Consider the following 21329-nt stretch of genomic DNA (forward strand, 5'->3'; position numbering starts at 1 on the left):
CATTTATATTGCACTTTTCCATCTGCATAAGATGCTCAAAGTGTTTTACAATAATGCCTCACATTCACCCCAATGTGAGGGTGCTGCCATACAAGGTGCTCACTACACACCGGAAGCATCTTGGGGACCTTGCCCAAGGGCCCTTAGTAATTTTCAGGTCAGGCTGGGATTTGAACCGAGGATCCTTTAGTCTCAAGCTGAACGCCTTAACCACAAGACCATCACCTCCATGATGCCAGGCTTTTTAAAACAATAAAGTCTTCTCTGTACCTTCTGGCAAATGGTAGCTGAATGTTTGTGGCGTGTTTTTAACAAATTTCTTCTTTGTGCTGCTCAAACAGGATTTTTTGAAAAACGGCTCCCAAATATGGACAGCGGAAGAAACGGCAGCAGGAAGCTCGGCCTGTTTGTCAGCTGCTTCACTGTGTTGACACAAACACTGTACGTGTCACACAGACTGTTTACATCACTGTCTTTGTGACCTTTGAACGGTTTGGAAACAAAATGGCGCCTTTCAGCGGAGACACAAAGCCACTCTTCTTCCTTCAGCTCCTTATTGTGTCTGTCCCAGCATGCACTGGGTTTCCTGGAGGTCAGTAGGTCTTCTTCTTCTTCTCCTCATTCTCGTCTTCACATGATCTCAACAGCTTTCAACATTTTAGCACGTTAGCATGCTAACTGCTATCAATGCAATCAAATGAATTATGTGGAGTTTGGTACTCGTTGGGCTGCAACCCCTAAACGTGGCCTCATAGCCATCAAATATCAAAGATGGGTCACATTTTTATTCTTTGGAGTGACAGATTATTGGAGTGTTTGTTGAACATCTTCTTTTGTCTTCTGAGTTGGTTAAATTAAAATTCTACTAGACTGTCATCAAGTAGAACTCCTTAGCTATGCTAAGTTACTCTGAATTAAATTGAATTGAAGAAGATTTATTTTGAACATAACAAAAGAAAAAATAAAACAAGAACAGACAACATAAAATGAATGTAAGTTCAAAAAGGAGTGAGAAGTCGAATCTAATCCCACCTCCTCCCTGTATCATGATTTACATATCAAACCCTGTTTCCTTAAAAAGACTTGACTATAATAATAGCAACAACTAATAGTAACAAAAAGACAAAGACCCAACAAAACAAAACACAACAGAAAAGACAGACCCAACTAACAATGAACATAAAACAAATATAGAAATAAATCATCAGTAACAGTTTCCTGTGAACATCCAGTGACTCTCACACTTTGTATCCCGTGAAAACACATTCCTTATATTTAGTTTTAACCTGTTGAATGTTTGGGCGCTGGTTCAACTCCTCGTTCATACTGTTCCACAGTCTGACCCCACAGAATGAAAAACACAATCGTTTCTTGTTTGTGTGGATTTTGTTCATTTTGAAGTTGTATTTCCCTCCTAACTGATGTCCCTCCTCTCGATCCCTGAACAATTTCTGTATGTTTTTTTGGTAAAAGGTCATTTTTTTGCCTTGTACAAGATCTATGCTGTTTGGAATTTTACTGTGTCTGTTAATTTTAATAGTTTTGATTTTAAAACGATCAAATCAATTTTATTTATATAGCGCCAAATCACAACAAACAGTTGCCCCAAGGTGCTTTACATTGTAAGGCAAAGCCATACAATAATTACGGAAAAACCCCAACGGTCAAAACGACCCCCCGTGAGCAAGCACTTGGCGACAGTGGGAAGGAAAAACTCCCTTTTAACAGGAAGAAACCTCCAGCAGAACCAGGCTCAGGGAGGGGCAGTCTTCTGCTGGGACTGGTTGGGGCGAGTGAGTATGACCTTGATAGCTGACCCGTATTGTCCTTTTTTGAAGAATAATTAGTGATTTCACTGAACTCATATAGTTATTACCCCAAATTTGTACACAGTAATTGAAATATGGTCAGACAGTGGAACAGTATAAGATGCTGAGTGATTTATGATCCAGAACATGTTTTACTTTGTTACCTCCCCCAAGGAGGTTATGTTTTTGGTCGCGTTTGTTTGTTTGTCTTTCGGTCTGTTTGTCAGCAGGATAACTCAAAAAGTTTTGAACGGATTTTGATGAAATTTTGCGGAGTGGTTGGAAATGACAAGAGGAACAAGTGATTAAATTTTAGTGGTGATCCGGATCACGATCCGGATCCAGGAATTTTTTAATGGATTCTTCACCATTGTGGGATAGGGGTAATTTTTGACATTCTAGTTTCTAACTCCACAAAAACAAGGCAGAAAGGCTTGAAAAAAATTAGGGTGTAACATAGTCAAATGTTCTATCAAACAACAAAGTTTGGTGATGATCAGATCCAGATTCCGGTTCTGGTGATCCAGAATATGCAAAAATATAGGGAAAATAGAAAATGTGTCAGTGTGAGGTGACAAATGAAGTTAGAGATGCACAACTAACACCAAATTGTAGCTGAATCTGTACTGATTCAGTAAGGTTTGATGTAGCTTCAAATGTTATGGAGCTAGATCCAGAAGAAAACCGCCATTACCGAAAAATCGTTTTTATACAATAACTTTTGAACTAATAAAGACATAAAAGTGATTCCAAGTTCTAGTGGTATGTTTTCATGGTCAAGGATGTCAAATATAAAGGAAAGAAAACTGTATGTATCATAGTTTTGGTTGTAACACGGAATTGTTGAATAGATCACTGTGCCAAGGAGGGAATCTCTTTAGGGTCAGTGACCCTATGGCCTTGTTTAGAGAAGTGTTTCATAAATATTAAAAAATTCATATATTTGCAGTTTAGTTGAATAATAAATTGAATTTAGTCTCTTATTTGTTTTTGTCTATAAGCACATGTAATATCAATATCAGTGCTCAGATGACAGTATCTTCTGGAAAAGGTGCAAGTTGCAATAAACTGTGATGCCGAGTGCTACGGATACAAGCTATCCAGTCACAGCAGATGAAACTGTTTTTACTAAACATCATTGTTAGACTTTTTTAGGTTCAATGATTCCACAGCGTGTAGATGTTTGTTATGGCGTCAGTGACCCCATGGCCTTGGTGGAGGTTTGCACTCTCTGAGTGCTTCTAGTTTAACACTGAAATGCTTCTTGATACTTTGGTTTGTATATATTTGATGTGTGGTTTCCAAATGATTTTCTCATCTATTATTACCCCAAGGAATTTATTTTCATCAACCCTTTCAATCTGCACCCTGTCTATCTGTATTCATACTTGCTCATTGGTTCTATTCCCAAATAACATTAGTTTGTTTTATTTAAGTTCAGTGACAATTTGTTTCGGTCAAACCATATTTTCAGTTTGTTCATTTCTTCACTGATTTCCTCCACCATATCTTTTAAATTCTCCCCAGAACAGAAAATATTTGTCATCAGCAAACAACACCAGTTCGAGTATCTGTGACACCTTAAAAATATCATTAATATACAATATAAATAGTTTGGGCCCCAACACTGACCTCTGTGGTACCCCACAAACAATGTCCAAACATTCAGAACTGACCTTCATGCTAGCTGCCATAGGTCACTTGTTGCTCGTTACTGGCAGGGGATAGTAAGGTTAGATCTTACTTGAGTGAAGCACCTTGATGCAACTTTGTTGTGATTTGGCACTACATAAATGAAAATAAATTGAAAATTGAAAAAGTTGTCGCTCATTAGCTGCAGTAGGTCACTTGTTGCTTGTTAATGGCAGTTGGTTGCTCATTACTCATTTTGAAAAAATCTTTCTGCTGTTGCAGCCGTGTTTGTGAGCCAACCTGAAGCCAGCGTTTTTCTGCACCGCAGTCGGCGGGCGAATTCATTTCTGGAGGAGTTGCGGCGAGGAGACCTGGAGCGGGAGTGTCTGGAGGAGAGATGTTCCTACGAGGAGGCCAGGGAGATCTTTGCGCTGCCCCAGCAGCTGGTTGGTCCACACACCACAGTCCTCTTATCCGGTGTTCAGAACGGTTCTGATCATGCTCTTCTCTTCTTCTGCAGGAGGTTTTCTGGAGAACCTACACAGGTATTAAGTGTATTCATGCAGCCTGTTGCCATGGCAGCAGCCTCACTGTCTGTGTGAGAGCATGTGCACGTGCACGCTCACTGGGTCCATGTCGTGATTCATACACAGATTATTCTTCCCACATTCACCTTTTACAGTCCCGAGTCGTACAAATACATTTCCACGATCATGTTAAGGTCAAGGTCATCTGGAAAGTGGGCGTGGCTTAGCAAGCGTGGAGTTTGTGGCAGGAAGAGTGTATTTAAAAAAACTTGTTTTCCAGTTGCTGTAGCTGAGAGGGCAGAGCCATGAGCACCACATGTAATATTACAACAATATGACAATATTACGACCTGATGATATTATGACAATATTACAATATTATTTTGATGATTCCAATTTAATGGCGACACTATAACATGATAATGTTATGATGATATTACAGCAATATTATGATGACATTATGACGATATTGCAGATGGTATGAAAATGGTTTGGAACTCTTGTGGCGTTCTCTTTGCAGCGGTGGATCACTGCAGACTGTCGCCCTGTAAAAACGGAGCAACGTGTACTCGCCATGTGGAAACCTACGTCTGCCTTTGTCCACCTGGTTTCCAAGGACGACACTGTGAAAAAGGTAGGAACCTCAACTAACTTCACACCAAAAGTACCATAACCTATTTGGGATTAAAGAACTGTGATTCTGGACTGCTTGGACCCACTAGAACAGTTTCCACGATGCTGTGGTTCTGCTACTATGAGGGCTTGGTACCTGAATGAGTTTGATTAACTTTACGATGTGTGTTTTAGACTGAGAATGCAGACCTTCAGAACCAGCCAGACCAGTTCATTTTTGTCTCTGGCTGGTACTTTGACATCTGCTTTGTCTGGGGAATCTTGATTTGACAAATCAACTTAGTTCCAGGACCATGATGAAATAGAGACCAAACTGACACTCTGACCACAGAGTTCTGTTAGTGTGAAAGGAAGAAAAGTACCAAGGACCTAAAAACAATCAATCACCCAACATGGTTCCTGTGCAGGAGCGGTTTTTTGAACGGGCAAACCAGGCAGCCGCCTGGGGTGGCATTTTTTTCATAATACATGGACGGGGTGGGGGGGGGGCACGATCACAAAAAAAATCAAATCATCTCTGCCGCAAACCAGTTTTCATATCACTGTGTGGGGAATTGGCAAATTGGCACCCCCTGCAGCTGAGAAGGTGCACAGAAGGGGCAGGGTGGGGTGTGTGTGTGTGTGTGTGGGGGGGGGGGGGGTTAGAGTCCCTTTACAGTGAGGCAAATAAGTATTTGATCCATTGTTGATTTTGCAGATTTTCCCACCTACAAAGAATGTAGAGGTCTGTAATTTTTAATCATAGGTTCAACTGTGAGAGACAGAATCTACAAACAAATTCTGAAAATCACATTAATTTTTAAATAATTAATTTGCATTTTATTTGCATTTTACTCTCTGTATACACTGGATCAAATACTTATTTGATCCACTGTATACAGAGAGTAGTGACATGACAAGCTGGAAAAAAATGACTCGTGGTGCCATGTTGGGGCCAAATTTTCATTCGCTGTTAAGCTATCTGATTGTATATCACAGGTATTTATTTATTTGTTGAAAATGCCGTGTTGTTGTGCACAAATAGACATAACAAAGACTTAACAATACCAGTTGTTCTCACTATGTTTTGTACAGTAACACTACCCCTAACCTTAGTGACATGAAATTTGTGGTTCCACAGGGGTCTGTCTTAGGCCCCCTGCTTTTCTCCCTTTATATAGCACCCCTTGGGCACATATTGCGGCGTTTTGGGATTACCTTTCACTGCTATGCAGATGATACTCAGTTATACATGCTGATAACTGCTGGTAATCTCGTTCACATAAAATCCTTAGAAGATTGCCTTGCAGCAGTGAGAAGTTGGATGTCTAGAAACTTCCTGCTTTTAAACTCTGATAAGACAGAAATGATGGTTCTTGGTCCAGCGAGACATCGGCATCAATTTGACCAGTTAAAGCTCAGCCTACGCTCGTGTGTCATACATCACATTGACGAAGTGAGGAACCTTGGGGTAATTTTTGATCCTATGTTGTCCTTTGACCTCCACATTAGAAATATTACTAGGACTGCTTTCTTCCACCTGTGAAATATAGCGAAGATTCGTCCCATCCTGTCTATGGCTGATGCTGAGACCCTGATCCATGCGTTTATCTCTTCTAGATTGGACTACTGATTTTCTGGTTTACTGCAGTCCAGCATTAGGGGTCTCCACTTGGTTCAAAATGCTGCAGCCAGACTTTTGACATGAAGCAGAAAGTTTGACCACATTACACCCATTTTGGCGTCTCTTCACTGGCTTCTTGCCCCAGTGAGATCAGATTTTAAGGTTCTGCTACTAACCTATAAAATTATTCATGGACTGGCACCTCCCTACCTAGCTGACCTAATTAAACCTTACGTACCGGCCCGGGCTTTACGTTCTCAGGGTGCAGGACTACTTTGTGTCCCTAGGGTGAATAAGAAGTCTGCGGGTCACAGAGCTTTCTCTTATCGTGCCCCTGTTCTGTGGAATGATCTCCCTGCGTCAATAAAACAGATTCTGTGGAGACTTTCAAGTCCAGACATAAGACACACTTATTTCCCTTTCAAATGGCTAGCATACTGGTACAGTTTTGTTTTACTCTTTTTACTCTTTTAATTCATTTTATTAGTAAACGGAGCTCCCCCTCTAGCTGCCACCTTATCGTGGTGGGGGAGTTTGCGTACCCGGATGATCCTAGGAGCTATGTTGTCAGGGGCTTTGTGCCTCCTATAGGGTCTCCCAAGGCAAACAGGTCCTAGGTGACGGGTCAGACTAAGGGCAGTTCAGAACCTCCATGACCAGTAAAAAATCAAGGACCGAGACGTCGCCCGGTATGGCGGAGCCAGGCCTGTGGTTGGGGCTCACATGGGAGCACCTAGTGGCCGGGCCTTAGCCCACGGGGCCTGGCTGGGCTCAGCCCGAAAGAGTGACGTGGGCCCGCCCTTCTGTGGGTTCAACACCTGCAGAGGGGGCCATGGGGGTCGGGTGCAGAGAGGATTGGGTGGCGGTCGAGGGCGGGTGGCCCGGCGGCCCAGTCCATGCTCACAGCCCCTGGCTGTTGGGACGTGGAATGTCACCTCGCTGGGGGGGGGAGGAGCCTGAGCTTGTGTGGGAGGTTGAGAGATACCGACTAGAGATAGTCGGGCTCACCTCCACGCACAGCTTGGGCTCTGGTACCCAACTCCTGGAGAGGGGCTGGACGCTTCATTTTTCTGGCGTTGCCCACGGGGAGAGGCGGAGAGCTGGGGTCGCATTGCTTATTGCTCCCCAGCTCAGTCGCCATGTGTTGGAGTTCACTCCAGTGAACGAGAGGGTCGCGTCCCTACGCCTTCGGGTCGGGGACAGGTCTCTCACCGTTGTCTCGGCCTACGGGCCGAGCAGCAGTGCAGAGTACACGACCTTCCTGGAGTCCCTGGGAGGGGTACTAGATAGCACTCCGACTGGGGACTCCATTGTTCTCCTGGGGGATTTCAACGCCCACGTGGGCGACAACAGTGAGACCTGGAGGGGGGTGATTGGGAAGCACAGCCTCCCCAATCTGAACCGGAGTGATGTTCAGTTGTTGGACTTTTGTGCTAGTCACAGTTTGTCCATCACGAACACATGTTCGAGCACAAGGGTGTCCATAAGTGCACATGGCACCAGGACACCCTGAGCTGGAGGTCGATGATCAACTTTGTAGTCATATCATCTGACCTTCGGCCACGTGTCTCGGACACTCGAGTGTAGAGAGGGGCAGAGCTGTCAACCGATCACCACCTGGTGGTGAGTTGGATCCGCTGGGAGGGGAGGAAGCCGGTCAGACCTGGCAGGCCCAAACGTATCGTGAGGGTCTGCTGGGAATGACTGGCGGAACCCTCTCAGCGAGGTCTTCAACTCCCACCTCTGGGAGAGCTTCTCCCAGATCCTGGGGGAGGTTGGAGACATGGAGTCCGAGTGGACCATGTTCTCCACCTCCATTGTCGATGCGGCTGCTCATAGCTGTGGTCACAAGTTCTCTGGTGCCTGTCACGGCGGCAATCCCCGAACCCGGTGGTGGATGCCGGAAGTAAGGGATGCCGTCAAGCTGAAGAAGGAGTCCTACTTATCTTTGTTGGTAGGTGGGACCCCAGAAGCAGCTGACAGGTACCGGCAGGCCAAGTGTGCTGCAGCCCGTGCAGTCGCAGAGGCAAAAACTCGGGTCTGGGAGGAGTTCGGGGAAGTCATGGAGGAGGACTATCGGTCGGCCTCGAAGAGATTGTGGCAAACTGTCCAACGCCTCAGGGGGTGGAAGCAGCTCTTCACCAGCACTATTTACGGTGCGGGTGGGGAGATGTTGACCCTGACTGGGGATGTTGTCGGGCGGTGGAAGGAGTACTTCGAGGATCTCCTCAATCCCATCATCACGTCTTCCGAAGAGGAAGCAGAGACTGGGGACTCAGAGGCGGACTCATCCATTACCCAGGCCGAAGTCACTGAGGTGGTTAGAAAGCTCCTCAGTGGCAAGGCTCCTGGGGTGGATGAAATCCGTCCTGAGTACCTTAAGTCTCTGGATGTCTTGGCTGACATGCCTCTGCAACATCGCGTGGCGATTGGGGACAGTGCCTCTGGATTGGCAGAACGGGGTGGTAGTCCCTCTGTTTAAGACGGGGGACTTGAGGGTGTGTTCCAACTATAGGGGGATCACACTCCTCAGCCTCCCCGGTAAGGTCTATTCCAGAGTACTGGAGAGGAGAATTAGACCGATAGTCGAAACTCGGATTCAGGAGGAGCAGTGTGGTTTTCGTCCTGGTCGCGGCACACTGGACCAGCTATACACGCTCCAACGGGTGCCCACAGAATCTTGTCTCTGCTGTTTGCGGACGATGTGGTTCTGTTGGCTTCATCAAATCAGGACCTTCAGCGTGCACTGGGGCAGTTTGCAGCCGAGTGTGAAGCGTCCGGGATGAAAATCAGCACCTCCAAATCCAAGGCCATGGTTCTTGACTGGAAAAAGGTGCTTTGCCCTCTTCAGGTCGGTGGAGTGTCCTTGCCTCAAGTGCAGGAGTTTAAGTATCTCGGGGTCTTGTTCACGAGTGAGGGACGGATGGAGCGTGAGATCGATAGACGGATCAGTGCAGCATCTGCAGTGATGCAGTCGCTGTATCGGACCGTCGTGGTGAAGAGAGAGCTGAGTAGGGGGCAAAGATCTCGATTTACCGATCGATCTACGTTCCGATCCTCACCTATGGTCATGACATTTGGCTCATGACCGAAAGAACAAGATTGCGAGTACAAGCGGCCGAGATGAGTTTCCTCCGCAGGGTGGCTGGGCGCTCCCTTAGAGATAGGGTGAGGAGCTTGGTCACTCGGGAGGAGCTCGGAGTCGAGCCGCTCCTCCTCCATGTCGAAAGGAGCCAGTTGAGGTAGCTCGGGCATCTTTTCCGGATGCCCCCTGGACGCCTCGCTGGAGAGGTGTTCCGGGCACGTCCCATTGGGAGGAGGCCCCGGGGAAGACCCAGGACACGCTGGAGGGACTACATCTCTCGGCTGGCTTGGGAATGCCTTGGGTTTCCCCCGAGGAGCTGGGGGAGGTGTGTGTGGATCGGGAGGTCTGGGCGGCTTTGCTTGAACTGTTGCCCCCGCTGGATAAAGCGGAAGAAAATGGATGGATGGATGGATAGTAAACGGAGCGTGCCACGGCCTCAACTTTACCTAAATTCTGGGTCTTTTAGTGAAGTTTAGGGCTAGTGGCCGGCGATCACCTTAGTATTTTTCTGGTTTTCTTGTTGTTTAATGCTGACAAATTATACAGTATTTTTTGTCTTTCTGATGCCTGATTCAGTTTTTTCTCTCTGTTTAAGGTGCAGCTCCATCCAGAGATGGGAGTTGTATTCATGTTGGCGATCCTCCTGTCCTGTGTGCCAATAGCATTTCTTGTATATTCGTTCTGTGAATTGTTCTGTAATTTATGTCTGTATCATGGCCCAAGCAGAGGGTCACCCCTTTGAGTCTGGTCTGCTTGAGGTTTCTTCCTGAGAGGGAGTTTTTTCTTACCACTGTTGCTCTGGGGGGTTGGTAAAAAAAAATTAAAAACAAAAAACAATACAGATGTACAGATTCTCTTCAGATTCCAACAGATGAAAAATTTGGAAAAATAAAGTCAGCCGTGTGGGATGGAAGCGACATCATCATTTTGTACGTGTGTGTGAGTGTGTATGTGTTTGTGTGTGTCTTAAATAAATGGTAAATGGACTGCATTTATATAGCGCTTTTCCATCTGCATCAGACGCTTATTGTGTTTTTAAATTTTTAATTTGATTTTCTCTGTTTTTATTATGCCGTGTGAAGCACCTTGAGGTAATTTCATTGTGAACTGGCGCTATATAAATGAATAAATTTGATTTGATTTGACAAGATGAGGGACCAGAACCTGGACCAGCACCTCCTGCTTTGCCTGAAACTAAAGGCCACGGGGTTCATAATGTTAATATTATATTCTGATAATACATTTTTTATTGTAAAAAGTTTAACCAATTTGTGTGTGTGCATGAATTTTTGTAGGCAGGTGTGTGTGCAGCTGGACTGTGGTCATATTATATCCCACAGAAGACAGGCATGCTAATGCATGTTTTTTCTGTCCCTTTTTCTGAAAGGGACAGCACTAAGTGCACGCAGTTATTTTTAGCATTTGGGTAATTAATTTGCTATAAATGCGCTAACAACCAGTGGAAAGTCAGGGGAGACTGGGTCAAGACATTTGATTTTCTTGCAGCAGAAGTAAGCTGTCCTGCCCCTGTCCCGCTCCTGTCCCGCTCCTGTCCTGCTCCTGTCCTGCTCCTGTCCCGCCCCTGTCCCGCCCCTGTCCCGCTCCTGTCCCGCCCCTGTCCCGCCCCTGTCCCGCTCCTGTCCCGCTCCTGTCCCGCCCCTGTCCCGCCCCTGTCCCGCTCCTGTCCCGCTCCTGTCCCGCCCCTGTCCCGCTCCTGTCCCGCCCCTGTCCCGCTCCTGTCCCGCTCCTGTCCCGCCCCTGTCCCGCCCCTGTCCCGCCCCTGTCCCGCCCCTGTCCCGCTCCTGTCCCGCCCCTGTCCCGCCCCTGTCCCGCTCCTGTCCCGCTCCTGTCCCGCCCCTGTCCCGCCCCTGTCCCGCTCCTGTCCTGCTCCTGTCCTGCTCCTGTCCCGCCCCTGTCCCGCTCCTGTCCCGCTCCTGTCCTGCTCCTGTCCCGCTCCTGTCCTTCTCCTGTCCCGCCCCTGTCCCGCTCCTGTCCCGCCCCTGTCCTGCTCCTGTCCCGCTCCTGTCCCGCCCCTGTCCCGCCCCTGTCCCGCTCCTGTCCCGCTCCTGTCCCGCCCCTGTCCCGCCCCTGTCCCGCCCCTGTCCCGCTCCTGTCCCGCTCCTGTCCCGCCCCTGTCCCGCTCCTGTCCCGCCCCTGTCCCGCTCCTGTCCCGCTCCTGTCCCGCCCCTGTCCCGCCCCTGTCCCGCTCCTGTCCCGCCCCTGTCCCGCCCCTGTCCCGCCCCTGTCCCGCTCCTGTCCTGCCCCTGTCCCGCCCCTGTCCCGCTCCTGTCCTGCTCCTGTCCTGCTCCTGTCCCGCCCCTGTCCCGCTCCTGTCCCGCTCCTGTCCCGCTCCTGTCCCGCTCCTGTCCTGCTCCTGTCCCGCTCCTGTCCCGCTCCTGTCCTGCTCCTGTCCCGCCCCTGTCCCGCCCCTGTCCCGCTCCTGTCCCGCTCCTGTCCCGCCCCTGTCCCGCTCCTGTCCCGCTCCTGTCCCGCTCCTGTCCCGCTCCTGTCCTGCTCCTGTCCCGCTCCTGTCCTGCTCCTGTCCCGCTCCTGTCCTGCTCCTGTCCCGCTCCTGTCCTGCTCCTGTCCCGCTCCTGTCCCGCTCCTGTCCCGCTCCTGTCCTGCTCCTGTCCCGCTCCTGTCCTGCTCCTGTCCCGCCCCTGTCCTGCCCCTGTCCCGCTCCTGTCCCGCTCCTGTCCCGCCCCTGTCCCGCTCCTGTCCCGCTCCTGTCCCGCCCCTGTCCCGCTCCTGTCCCGCCCCTGTCCCGCCCCTGTCCCGCCCCTGTCCCGCCCCTGTCCCGCTCCTGTCCCGCCCCTGTCCCGCTCCTGTCCCGCTCCTGTCCCGCCCCTGTCCCGCCCCTGTCCCGCTCCTGTCCCGCTCCTGTCCTGCTCCTGTCCCCCCCTGTCCCGCTCCTGTCCGCTCCTGTCCCGCTCCTGTCCCGCTCCTGTCCTTCCCCGCTCCTGTCCCGCCCTGTCCCGCTCCTGTCCCGCTCCTGTCCCGCCCCTGTCCCGCCCCTGTCCCGCCCCTGTCCCGCTCCTGTCCCGCCCCTGTCCCGCTCCTGTCCCGCTCCTGTCCCGCTCCTGTCCCGCCCCTGTCCCGCTCCTGTCCCGCTCCTGTCCCGCTCCTGTCCTGCTCCTGTCCCGCCCCTGTCCCGCCCCTGTCCCGCTCCTGTCCCGCTCCTGTCCCGCCCCTGTCCCGCTCCTGTCCCGCTCCTGTCCTGCTCCTGTCCCGCTCCTGTCCCGCTCCTGTCCCGCCCCTGTCCTGCCCCTGTCCCGCTCCTGTCCCGCTCCTGTCCCGCCCCTGTCCCGCTCCTGTCCCGCTCCTGTCCTGCTCCTGTCCCGCTCCTGTCCCGCTCCTGTCCCGCCCCTGTCCTGCCCCTGTCCCGCTCCTGTCCCGCTCCTGTCCCGCCCCTGTCCCGCCCCTGTCCCGCCCCTGTCCCGCTCCTGTCCCGCCCCTGTCCCGCCCCTGTCCCGCTCCTGTCCCGCTCCTGTCCTGCTCCTGTCCCGCCCCTGTCCCGCTCCTGTCCCGCTCCTGTCCCGCTCCTGTCCCGCTCCTGTCCTTCTCCTGTCCCGCCCCTGTCCCGCTCCTGTCCCGCCCCTGTCCCGCTCCTGTCCCGCCCCTGTCCCCGCCCCTGTCCCGCCCCTGTCCCGCTCCTGTCCCGCCCCTGTCCCGCTCCTGTCCCGCTCCTGTCCCGCTCCTGTCCCGCCCCTGTCCCGCTCCTGTCCCGCTCCTGTCCCGCTCCTGTCCCGCTCCTGTCCTGCTCCTGTCCCGCCCCTGTCCCGCCCCTGTCCCGCTCCTGTCCCGCTCCTGTCCCGCCCCTGTCCCGCTCCTGTCCCGCTCCTGTCCTGCTCCTGTCCCGCTCCTGTCCCGCTCCTGTCCCGCCCCTGTCCTGCCCCTGTCCCGCTCCTGTCCCGCTCCTGTCCCGCCCCTGTCCCGCTCCTGTCCCGCTCCTGTCCTGCTCCTGTCCCGCTCCTGTCCCGCTCCTGTCCCGCCCCTGTCCTGCCCCTGTCCCGCTCCTGTCCCGCTCCTGTCCCGCCCCTGTCCCGCCCCTGTCCCGCCCCTGTCCCGCTCCTGTCCCGCTCCTGTCCCGCTCCTGTCCCGCTCCTGTCCTGCTCCTGTCCCGCTCCTGTCCTGCTCCTGTCCTGCTCCTGTCCTGTGTGTCCCGTGGGGGGAGATGAACAGATCTGCGGCTGCTTGTTTGGTTTTTCCCTGTTAAACTGTGTAGTTTATATGTCCTCAGTGCTGATATTAATACTTTTCCTGCGTGCACATTAAGATAGTTTTGGAGCTCACCTCTCTTCTCAAAGAATTTGGTTAGCAGCTGTTTCCCTCATTTAGTTTTCTTTTTTCTCTTCTTTTTTGAAATCCAGACTTTGATTTTTTTTTTTTTTTTTTTTTTTTTAGTAAAGACATCTTATTTCAGCCTAAAAATCTTTTCTCATGCTGTTAGATCCCGTTTGGGATGTGTGTGTGTGTGTGTGTGTGTGGCAGCGTGCCACCTGTGCGCCTGGACTAAACCATTGTACAACTGTGCAGGTGTGGAAGGGCCCTCAGAGATCTTTCAATATTATTGTTAGAGCAGAATTATGTTTTGCAACATTTATACGTTCATTCTGATTATATTCTTTTACAACATGAATTGTATGAACATTAATAACATGCAACACAAAAATGTATTTAATGCCAGTTTTTTGTGCCCCCCCCCCCCCCATGCTCTGGGCCCTGGGGACATAGTACCCTTTAACCCCCCCCCCCCAGTCCGACGCCCCTGGCTGTCATACAAGGCGCTCACTACACACTGAGAGCAACTAAGGGATTAAGGACCTTGCTCAAGGGCCTTCAGTGATTTTCTGGTCAGGCTGGGATTTGAACTGAGGATCCTCTGGTCTCAAACCCAACACTTAACCACTAGAGTCCATCACCTCACCTGCCCCTGAGGTCAAATGAAGGTCAGGGTCATGACCTGTCCTTTTTGTCTTTCCACAGTGCGTTTGAGCTCCTATGGCTGTCTCCATAGAAACGGAGGATGTGAACATTTCTGCCGAGAGCTTCCGGATCGTTCTCACCGCTGCTTATGTCACCCGGACTATAAGCTGGATCATGAGAACAGCACCTGCCTGCCTCGAGGTCAGAACTCCTTCACGCAACCAGAACATCTGTTTGTGAGGTCGTGACCCTGACATAATAAACATCATCAGGTTTCTTCAGGGTGCTTCAGATTGTCCTCAGCCAGGAGAAAGGTGGGCGTATCCTTGTCCTTGTCCTGCTGCTCTCTCTCTCTCGACACACACACACACACACACACACACACACACACACACACACACACACACACACACACACACACACACAAAACCAACCATCAAAATGATCAGTATCTGTACTCATGGTGGGCGGGGCCTAAACCGGAAGCAGGCGTGGTTTAACCAGAAAAGGGTGGGACTTAAATCTGTACATTATTTTAAGCCTGAAGTTGATATGGATCGATCAGAAGTTTCTATATTTATTGTTTATTTGAAAACTATTTATAGAACAGCCCCAAAATTGAGATTCAAATAAATGATTTTGATCACAAAAGTAAGAGAACTATTTACAGAACAAGTTTTTTATAATAAACTCAGAACATGAATATTCTTAAGTGTATGAATATTTACAGAACAGCCACAGAATTGAGATTCAATGTAGTAGGAAATTATGAACTCCTAAGTATGCATGAACAAGAGTTGTCATACTCAACACAACTTTCTTTTTTATTATTTTTTTATTTTATGATCAAACAGATTTTTTTTTCAGTTATTTATTTATTTTTACTACCTTATGTTCTTGGCATTTTTTCCCACACAAAGTTAAACAATGTTGATTAAGGTGTGTGTGTGTGTGTGTGTGTGTGTGTGTGTGTGTGTGTGTGTGTGTGTGTGTGTGTGTGTGTGTGTGTGTGTGTGTGTGACTGAGTGAGACGGAGAGAGAGAGGTTGTTCTAAGACTGTTTATTTTTTAATGATCTGTGTGAACTTGGTGATTCATGCAAACATCCAGTGATGGCAAACAGGGAAATGTCAGCCTTGTTCACTGTATTCTTCTCAAAAACACTGCATTCAGTAGGAGCAAAGTTTTCCAACTGACTTTATATCACCAGCCAAACTAAGAACAAACAAACGGTTAAAAAAAAAAACCTCGTATCATGCTCGTGCTCGTTAAAAATGCTTTATCCGTATCTGCTAAAAACGCAGACTGCAAAAGGCTGTGGTTTGTCACGTTTAAATTTTCACTCCTTCCTCTCTTCCTCTCCCATCTTTTTTTCAAGGTTTTTGCAGTGCGCCCACTGATTACATTTCGATCATGGATCAAATACATTTGGCAGAAAAGTCCATAAATATGACCATCTTCACAACATGGAGTTGGAAAAAGATGCTCAAATGACCCACAATTTATGGAGGGAAATTACACGCATCGGTTTGAAGGCTGATGATAGTATAAAGAAGTGGAGCTCACTGAGGGACAAATTAATCCAGAAAAAGCAGATGTTCCTGTGTTAAATTGCATAAAGACGGATGGAGAACTTTAAAAGGGTCACGCACACGTCAATGTCATTGCATGGCCACAGAGTTACGGAAGCATAAATCAGGCTGTAGGATTTTAAAGTACCACTCCACAGCTGACAGAGAAAACAGATTTTGTCTGTTTTATGTTATAACAGATCTCGATTATAACGGACAAAATTCACTGGTCTACTTGAGGCCGTTATATGTGTGTTTTACTGTTATACGAGTATGTATGCAGGGGTGGTGGACAAGTGGTTATAGCACCTGGTTTCAGTGCAGAAGGTTCTGGTTCAAAGCTCACCCCTGCCACATTTCTCCACATAATGAGTTGGGTCAAGAAAGGCATCCGGTGTAAAACTTGTGCCAAATCAACATGCAGACCCACCTTGGATCTACTGTGGTGACCCCAAGTGAAAAGAAGGGAGCAGCTGACGGGACTTACTTTTCCTTTATATAGTCCAAGCACAAATGTCTTGAGAACGTTTGAGCTAATGTGTATGCTAACATTACTATCAAACATTCTGGGAACCAAAAAGAAACTTTCTTTAAAAACATTCTGAGAACGTTACAGCTAACATTCTGATAACATTTGACAAACATTCTTACAACATTTTGGGAACTTTATTTTGTTAGCTGGAACGTCTAGAAACTTGTTGGGGGACGCGGACCAACAAACTGTCAGGATGATTAGATTGAGGACCGTGATCACGTGACTAATCACTGGGAGGTCTTTTGAAGATCTTCCAAAACAACATCTCGTCCGTCCACGGTCCAGGTGGGCAGTCTGCCGTACTGTCCTGTTAGGACGGCTGAAACCACACTGATGTGGGTGGACACCCTGACCCCAAAACTGTTAGCAGTTCTTTGGACTTTTCGGCTCTGAAGGATTTTTCTGTTCTCATGATGGTTCATGTTTCACGTGTAAGTCTGATGAAAACCTCACGTCCTGTGTCTTTGGTCCAGTGTCTGTCCCCTGTGGAAGGCCGCTGGTGCACGTCATTCCCAGGGTTGTTAACGGCTACATCTGTCCCAAAGGACACTGTCCATGGCAGGTAAGACAAGGTCTTCTTTTGAAGTCACCTTATTTTGATATTTACGCGTATTTTGGATTTTATTTTCCTACGTTTCCTGTCAGCCGATCTTTGTGTCTCTGTTGTAACACAAACTGTTTTCTGATTCTGAACCTGCTACATGTGGACATTCACTTTCCATGTCTCTGCCATTCTTTTAGTCTTCTTTTTGTGTTCTTCAGGCTCTGCTGTCTGAAAATCACGTGTATAAATGCGGCGCCATCGTTGTCTCTCCTCAGTGGATCCTGACGGCGGCTCACTGCGTTTGGCAGAAACCTGCCGCCGTCTTCCACGTCACAGTCGGTAAGACACCTGTCTCTGGCCCCGCCCATCAGACATCAGTCAGCTGTCAGTCACAGTTTCTTAGACAGTCGTCTTTGTGTGGTCAGACATTTTTAACGGACTCAAAACGAGTCGAAGAGTCATTTCCTGTTTCCTGTCTAGGTCATTGTTATTATGTTATTAATAATTCATAAGATAAAAGTCCAGAGTTTATTTTTTACTGTTGGAGTTCAAAGAAATCAGTCATGAAGAAATGTAAAGAGTCTGAGAGTGTGAAGGGAGCATATCCTCGAAAATGGAGGCTGGTGAGGGAAGCCACCAAGACACCCGTCACCACACTGAAGGAGTTAAACGCTGCCGTGGGTGTGACTGGAGACGCCTTCATCTGTTGGGTCTCCAGTCACAGTTTCATTGTTTCATAATTTCATAGCAGAGTGGAATATGAACAGATTTTGGTTTGAAACAAAGATACATGAAATGTGGGTTTGAATCTCACAGGTGACGTTTTTGTCTGCCGTGGAACAGAAACCAGACTGTGGACACTGTGAATGAGCTCTTTGATTTACTGTGCAGTTTTTCCTGAATGTGGAACCTGTTTGTTCCTGTGAAGGTGAACACGACCAGAGACAGGTGGAGGGCACGGAGCAGGTGAGGAGAGTCTCCAAAGTCTTGATCCACTACGGCTACAACCAAACCAATTATGACTCGGACCTGGCCCTGCTGAAGCTGTACCGTCCCATCAAACTGGGAACCTATGTGGTGCCTATTTGCCTTCCAGCCCTGAACACGTCCTTCAGCAGGACACTGGCGAGCGTCCGCCTGTACACGGTGAGCGGGTGGGGCCGCCTGGCTCAGTCCGGACCCTCGTCCAAGGTACTGCAGCGTCTGGAGCTGCCGAGGGTCCCGCTGCAGGAGTGCCGCGCACACACCAAGTTCAACATCACCAGGAACATGCTGTGCGCTGGGCTGAAGGACGGCGGCCAGGACGCCTGCCAGGGCGACAGCGGCGGGCCTCTGGTCACACGCTACAAGAAGACATGGTTCCTGATGGGCGTGGTGAGCTGGGGGAAGGGCTGCGCCAACAAGAACCGGTACGGCGTCTACACCCGAGTCAGCAGCTTCCTGGAGTGGATCGACCATAAGATGTCCAGTACGAGGTCAGAACTGTGAGACCAGAACCAGAACTGGACTGGGTGCTCAGTATGACACCCGCACCTTACATTTGACACCAAATCAGGCTAATTAATTCTTTGTGATTCAGTCTTAAACTACAAGCACCGACTTTAATCCAGATTATGAGTTTGACCGTTCAAGGTCGCCCAAAGTCAAAGGTCGTGTGACCAATAGAAACGTGCTCTATGACGTCATATTAGAGTTTAATAGTAACCGTCGGTTTACTCAAAGTAACAGCTGAAAACAGACTTTAATTCAAAACGATCATATTCAACATTTAGAAGTTAGACATTTTTTTATCCACAGTCCCTTAATTTTCACATTATCTTTTGAATACAAATAATCACTTTTCCAGCCACTGAAAACGGAGAAACTGTGTAAAAATGTACATGAACATGTGGATTCTTTCATTTACTTACTCATTCTTTCAAATACTTCTGAACCCAACTGTGGAAGCTTTGAGACAAATTTTGATCTTGGCCCATGACCTTTACCCCCTCAGAAAACTAAGTGCAATCACATTTGTCATTCTGCAAGGTGACCATCAAAATACTTTGAATTACATTGTCTCACACACACGTGCGCGCACACACACACACACACACACACAGGAACTACAATAGAACAAACACAGTGTTATAACCAGACCACAGATATAACAGTGTTATAACCGCAGACCGTAGCTATAAGTGTCATAACCACAGACCGCAGATATAACAGTGTTATAACCGCAGACCACAGATATAACAGTGTTATAACCGCAGACCATCGCTATAACAGTGTTATAACCGCAGACCACAGATATAACAGTGTTATAACTGCAGACCATCGCTATAACAGTGTTATAACCGCAGACCACAGATATAACAGTGTTATAACTGCAGACCGTAGCTATAACAGTGTCATAACCGCAGACCGTAGATATAACAGTGTTGTAGCTGCAGACCGCAGATATAACAGAGTTATAATCACGGACTGTAGACATAACAGTGTTATAGCCATAGACCATAGTTATAACAGTGTTATTAGCAGACTGTAGATATAGAAGTGTTATAACCGCACAGTGTTATAACTAGGGTCTGCAGTTATATAACAGCAGACCCTAGTTATTGCACTGTTGTAACCACAGACTGTAGTTATAACAGTGTCATAACCACAGATATAACAGTGTCATAACCACAGATATAACAGTGTCATAACCGCAGATATAACAGTGTCATAACCGCAGATATAACAGTGTCATAACCGCAGATATAACTGTGTCATAACCACAGACCGCAGATACAACAGTGTTATAACAGCAGACCACAGATATAACAGTGTTATAACAGCACGCCATAGATATTACAGTGTTAAAGGCACAGACAGCAGATATAACAGTGTTATAGCTGCAGACTACGGACAAAATGGTGTTATAGCCACAGACTACAGATATAACAGTGTTATGACAGCAGATCATAGATATAACAATGTTATAACTGACCATAGTTATACCCGTGTTACACCAACAGACCGTAGTTATAACAGTGTAATAACCGCAGACTGTAGATATAATAGTGTTATAAACACAGGTCATAGATATAACAGTGTTATAACCACAGACTGTAGATATAATAGTGTTATAAACACAGGTCGTAGATATAACAGTGTTATAACCACAGACTGTATGTGTTACAGTTGTATGCAAAAGGTTGGGCACCCCTGGTAATTTTCATGATTTTCCTATAAGCTTAATTTCGCTTCTCAAATATCACTGTGTTTGTCTGCTATATGATACATTTAATGGAAATTTCTGATCCAAACAACCAACGATTTATAAAGGAAAATCATGGAAATCATCAGGGGGGCCCAAACTTTTACATACAGCTGTATAACTGATGTTCAGCATCTTTGTTTTGTGGAATAACTGATATGTTTTGTTATAAAGTTGACATGAAATCAGAGTTTTGTTTTCTGCACAGAAGTTAATACGAGGTCTGTGATAAAAGTAACGGACCTTATTATTTTTTTCAAAAACCATATGGATTTGAATCACGTGTGATTACATCAGACATGCTTGAACCCTCGTGGGCATGCGAGAGTTTGTTCACACCTGTCGGTTACGTCATTCACCTGTGTGCAGTATTTGAGTGAGGAGTCGTCCACCCTCTCGTCGTTTTTTCATTGTTTATGAATGGCTCAGAGACTGCTGCTTTGTTTGATCAAAATTTTTTCAGAACTGTAAGGCACAACTGAGGACACCAGTTGATAAATTCAGCTGGTTTTCGGTAAAAATTTTAACGGCTGATGAGAGATTTTGGTCTGGTAGTGTCGCCGTAAGGACGGCCCACGGCGCCTGACGGCGATCTGCACTTCGAGGCGGCAGCGTCTCACCGTTTCAAGTTGAAAACTTCCACATTTCAGGCTCTGTTGATGCAGTAAGTCGTCAGAGAACTTTCAGAAGAAGTCGGCATGAGGAGTTTATTCGGACATTCCATTGTTAACGGACATTTTGCAATGAAAGAACGTGCAGGCAGAGTCGCATGTCGGGCCGGACCCGACCGCGGGGGGTCGCGACAGGAAAAACACCTCCGTTGGAAACCTTAACGGGCAAGTTGGAACATGCCCAAGCTGTTAAACAATTTCTCAGTTACTCACTTGTTGAAAGCCATCAAAAGCCGCCTGAATTTTACAAATGGTTTTCAACACGGAGGTGTTTTTCCTGTCGCGGCGCACACAGATTCGACGAGTCATCACGGAAACGACTCGGCGAATTTGCGCGCACGTCTTTCATTAAAAAATGTCCTTAAACAGTGGAATGTCCGCATAAAGTCCTCATGCTGGCCTCTTCTGAATCTTCTCTGTTCTCTCACGACGTCCTGGGTGAATTAAGCCTTAAATTAGGATGTTTTCAGGTCGAAACAGCCAGACGACGGTGCCTGGGAGCGCTGCATGACGTCTGCTCCGTGGGAAGTCCTTACAGCGACAGAAACACC

At 48.1% G+C, this 21329-nt stretch overlaps 1 protein-coding gene across 1 annotated transcript; it reads left to right on the forward strand.

Annotated features, from left to right (window-relative positions):
* Positions 1-255: 255 nt before the first annotated feature.
* On the forward strand, positions 256-20069 carry f7l (coagulation factor VII, like). The gene is made up of 8 exons (XM_034179478.1): positions 256-592; positions 3723-3886; positions 3961-3985; positions 4488-4601; positions 14275-14415; positions 16793-16881; positions 17082-17202; positions 17792-20069. The coding sequence occupies exons 1-8, from the start codon at positions 505-507 to the stop codon at positions 18349-18351; spliced, it is 1302 nt and encodes a 433-aa protein (XP_034035369.1). The 5' UTR covers positions 256-504; the 3' UTR covers positions 18352-20069.
* Positions 20070-21329: the final 1260 nt, after the last annotated feature.

Source organism: Thalassophryne amazonica, chromosome 1 (genome assembly GCF_902500255.1).
Source record: "Thalassophryne amazonica chromosome 1, fThaAma1.1, whole genome shotgun sequence".
Taxonomy (NCBI): domain Eukaryota; kingdom Metazoa; phylum Chordata; class Actinopteri; order Batrachoidiformes; family Batrachoididae; genus Thalassophryne; species Thalassophryne amazonica.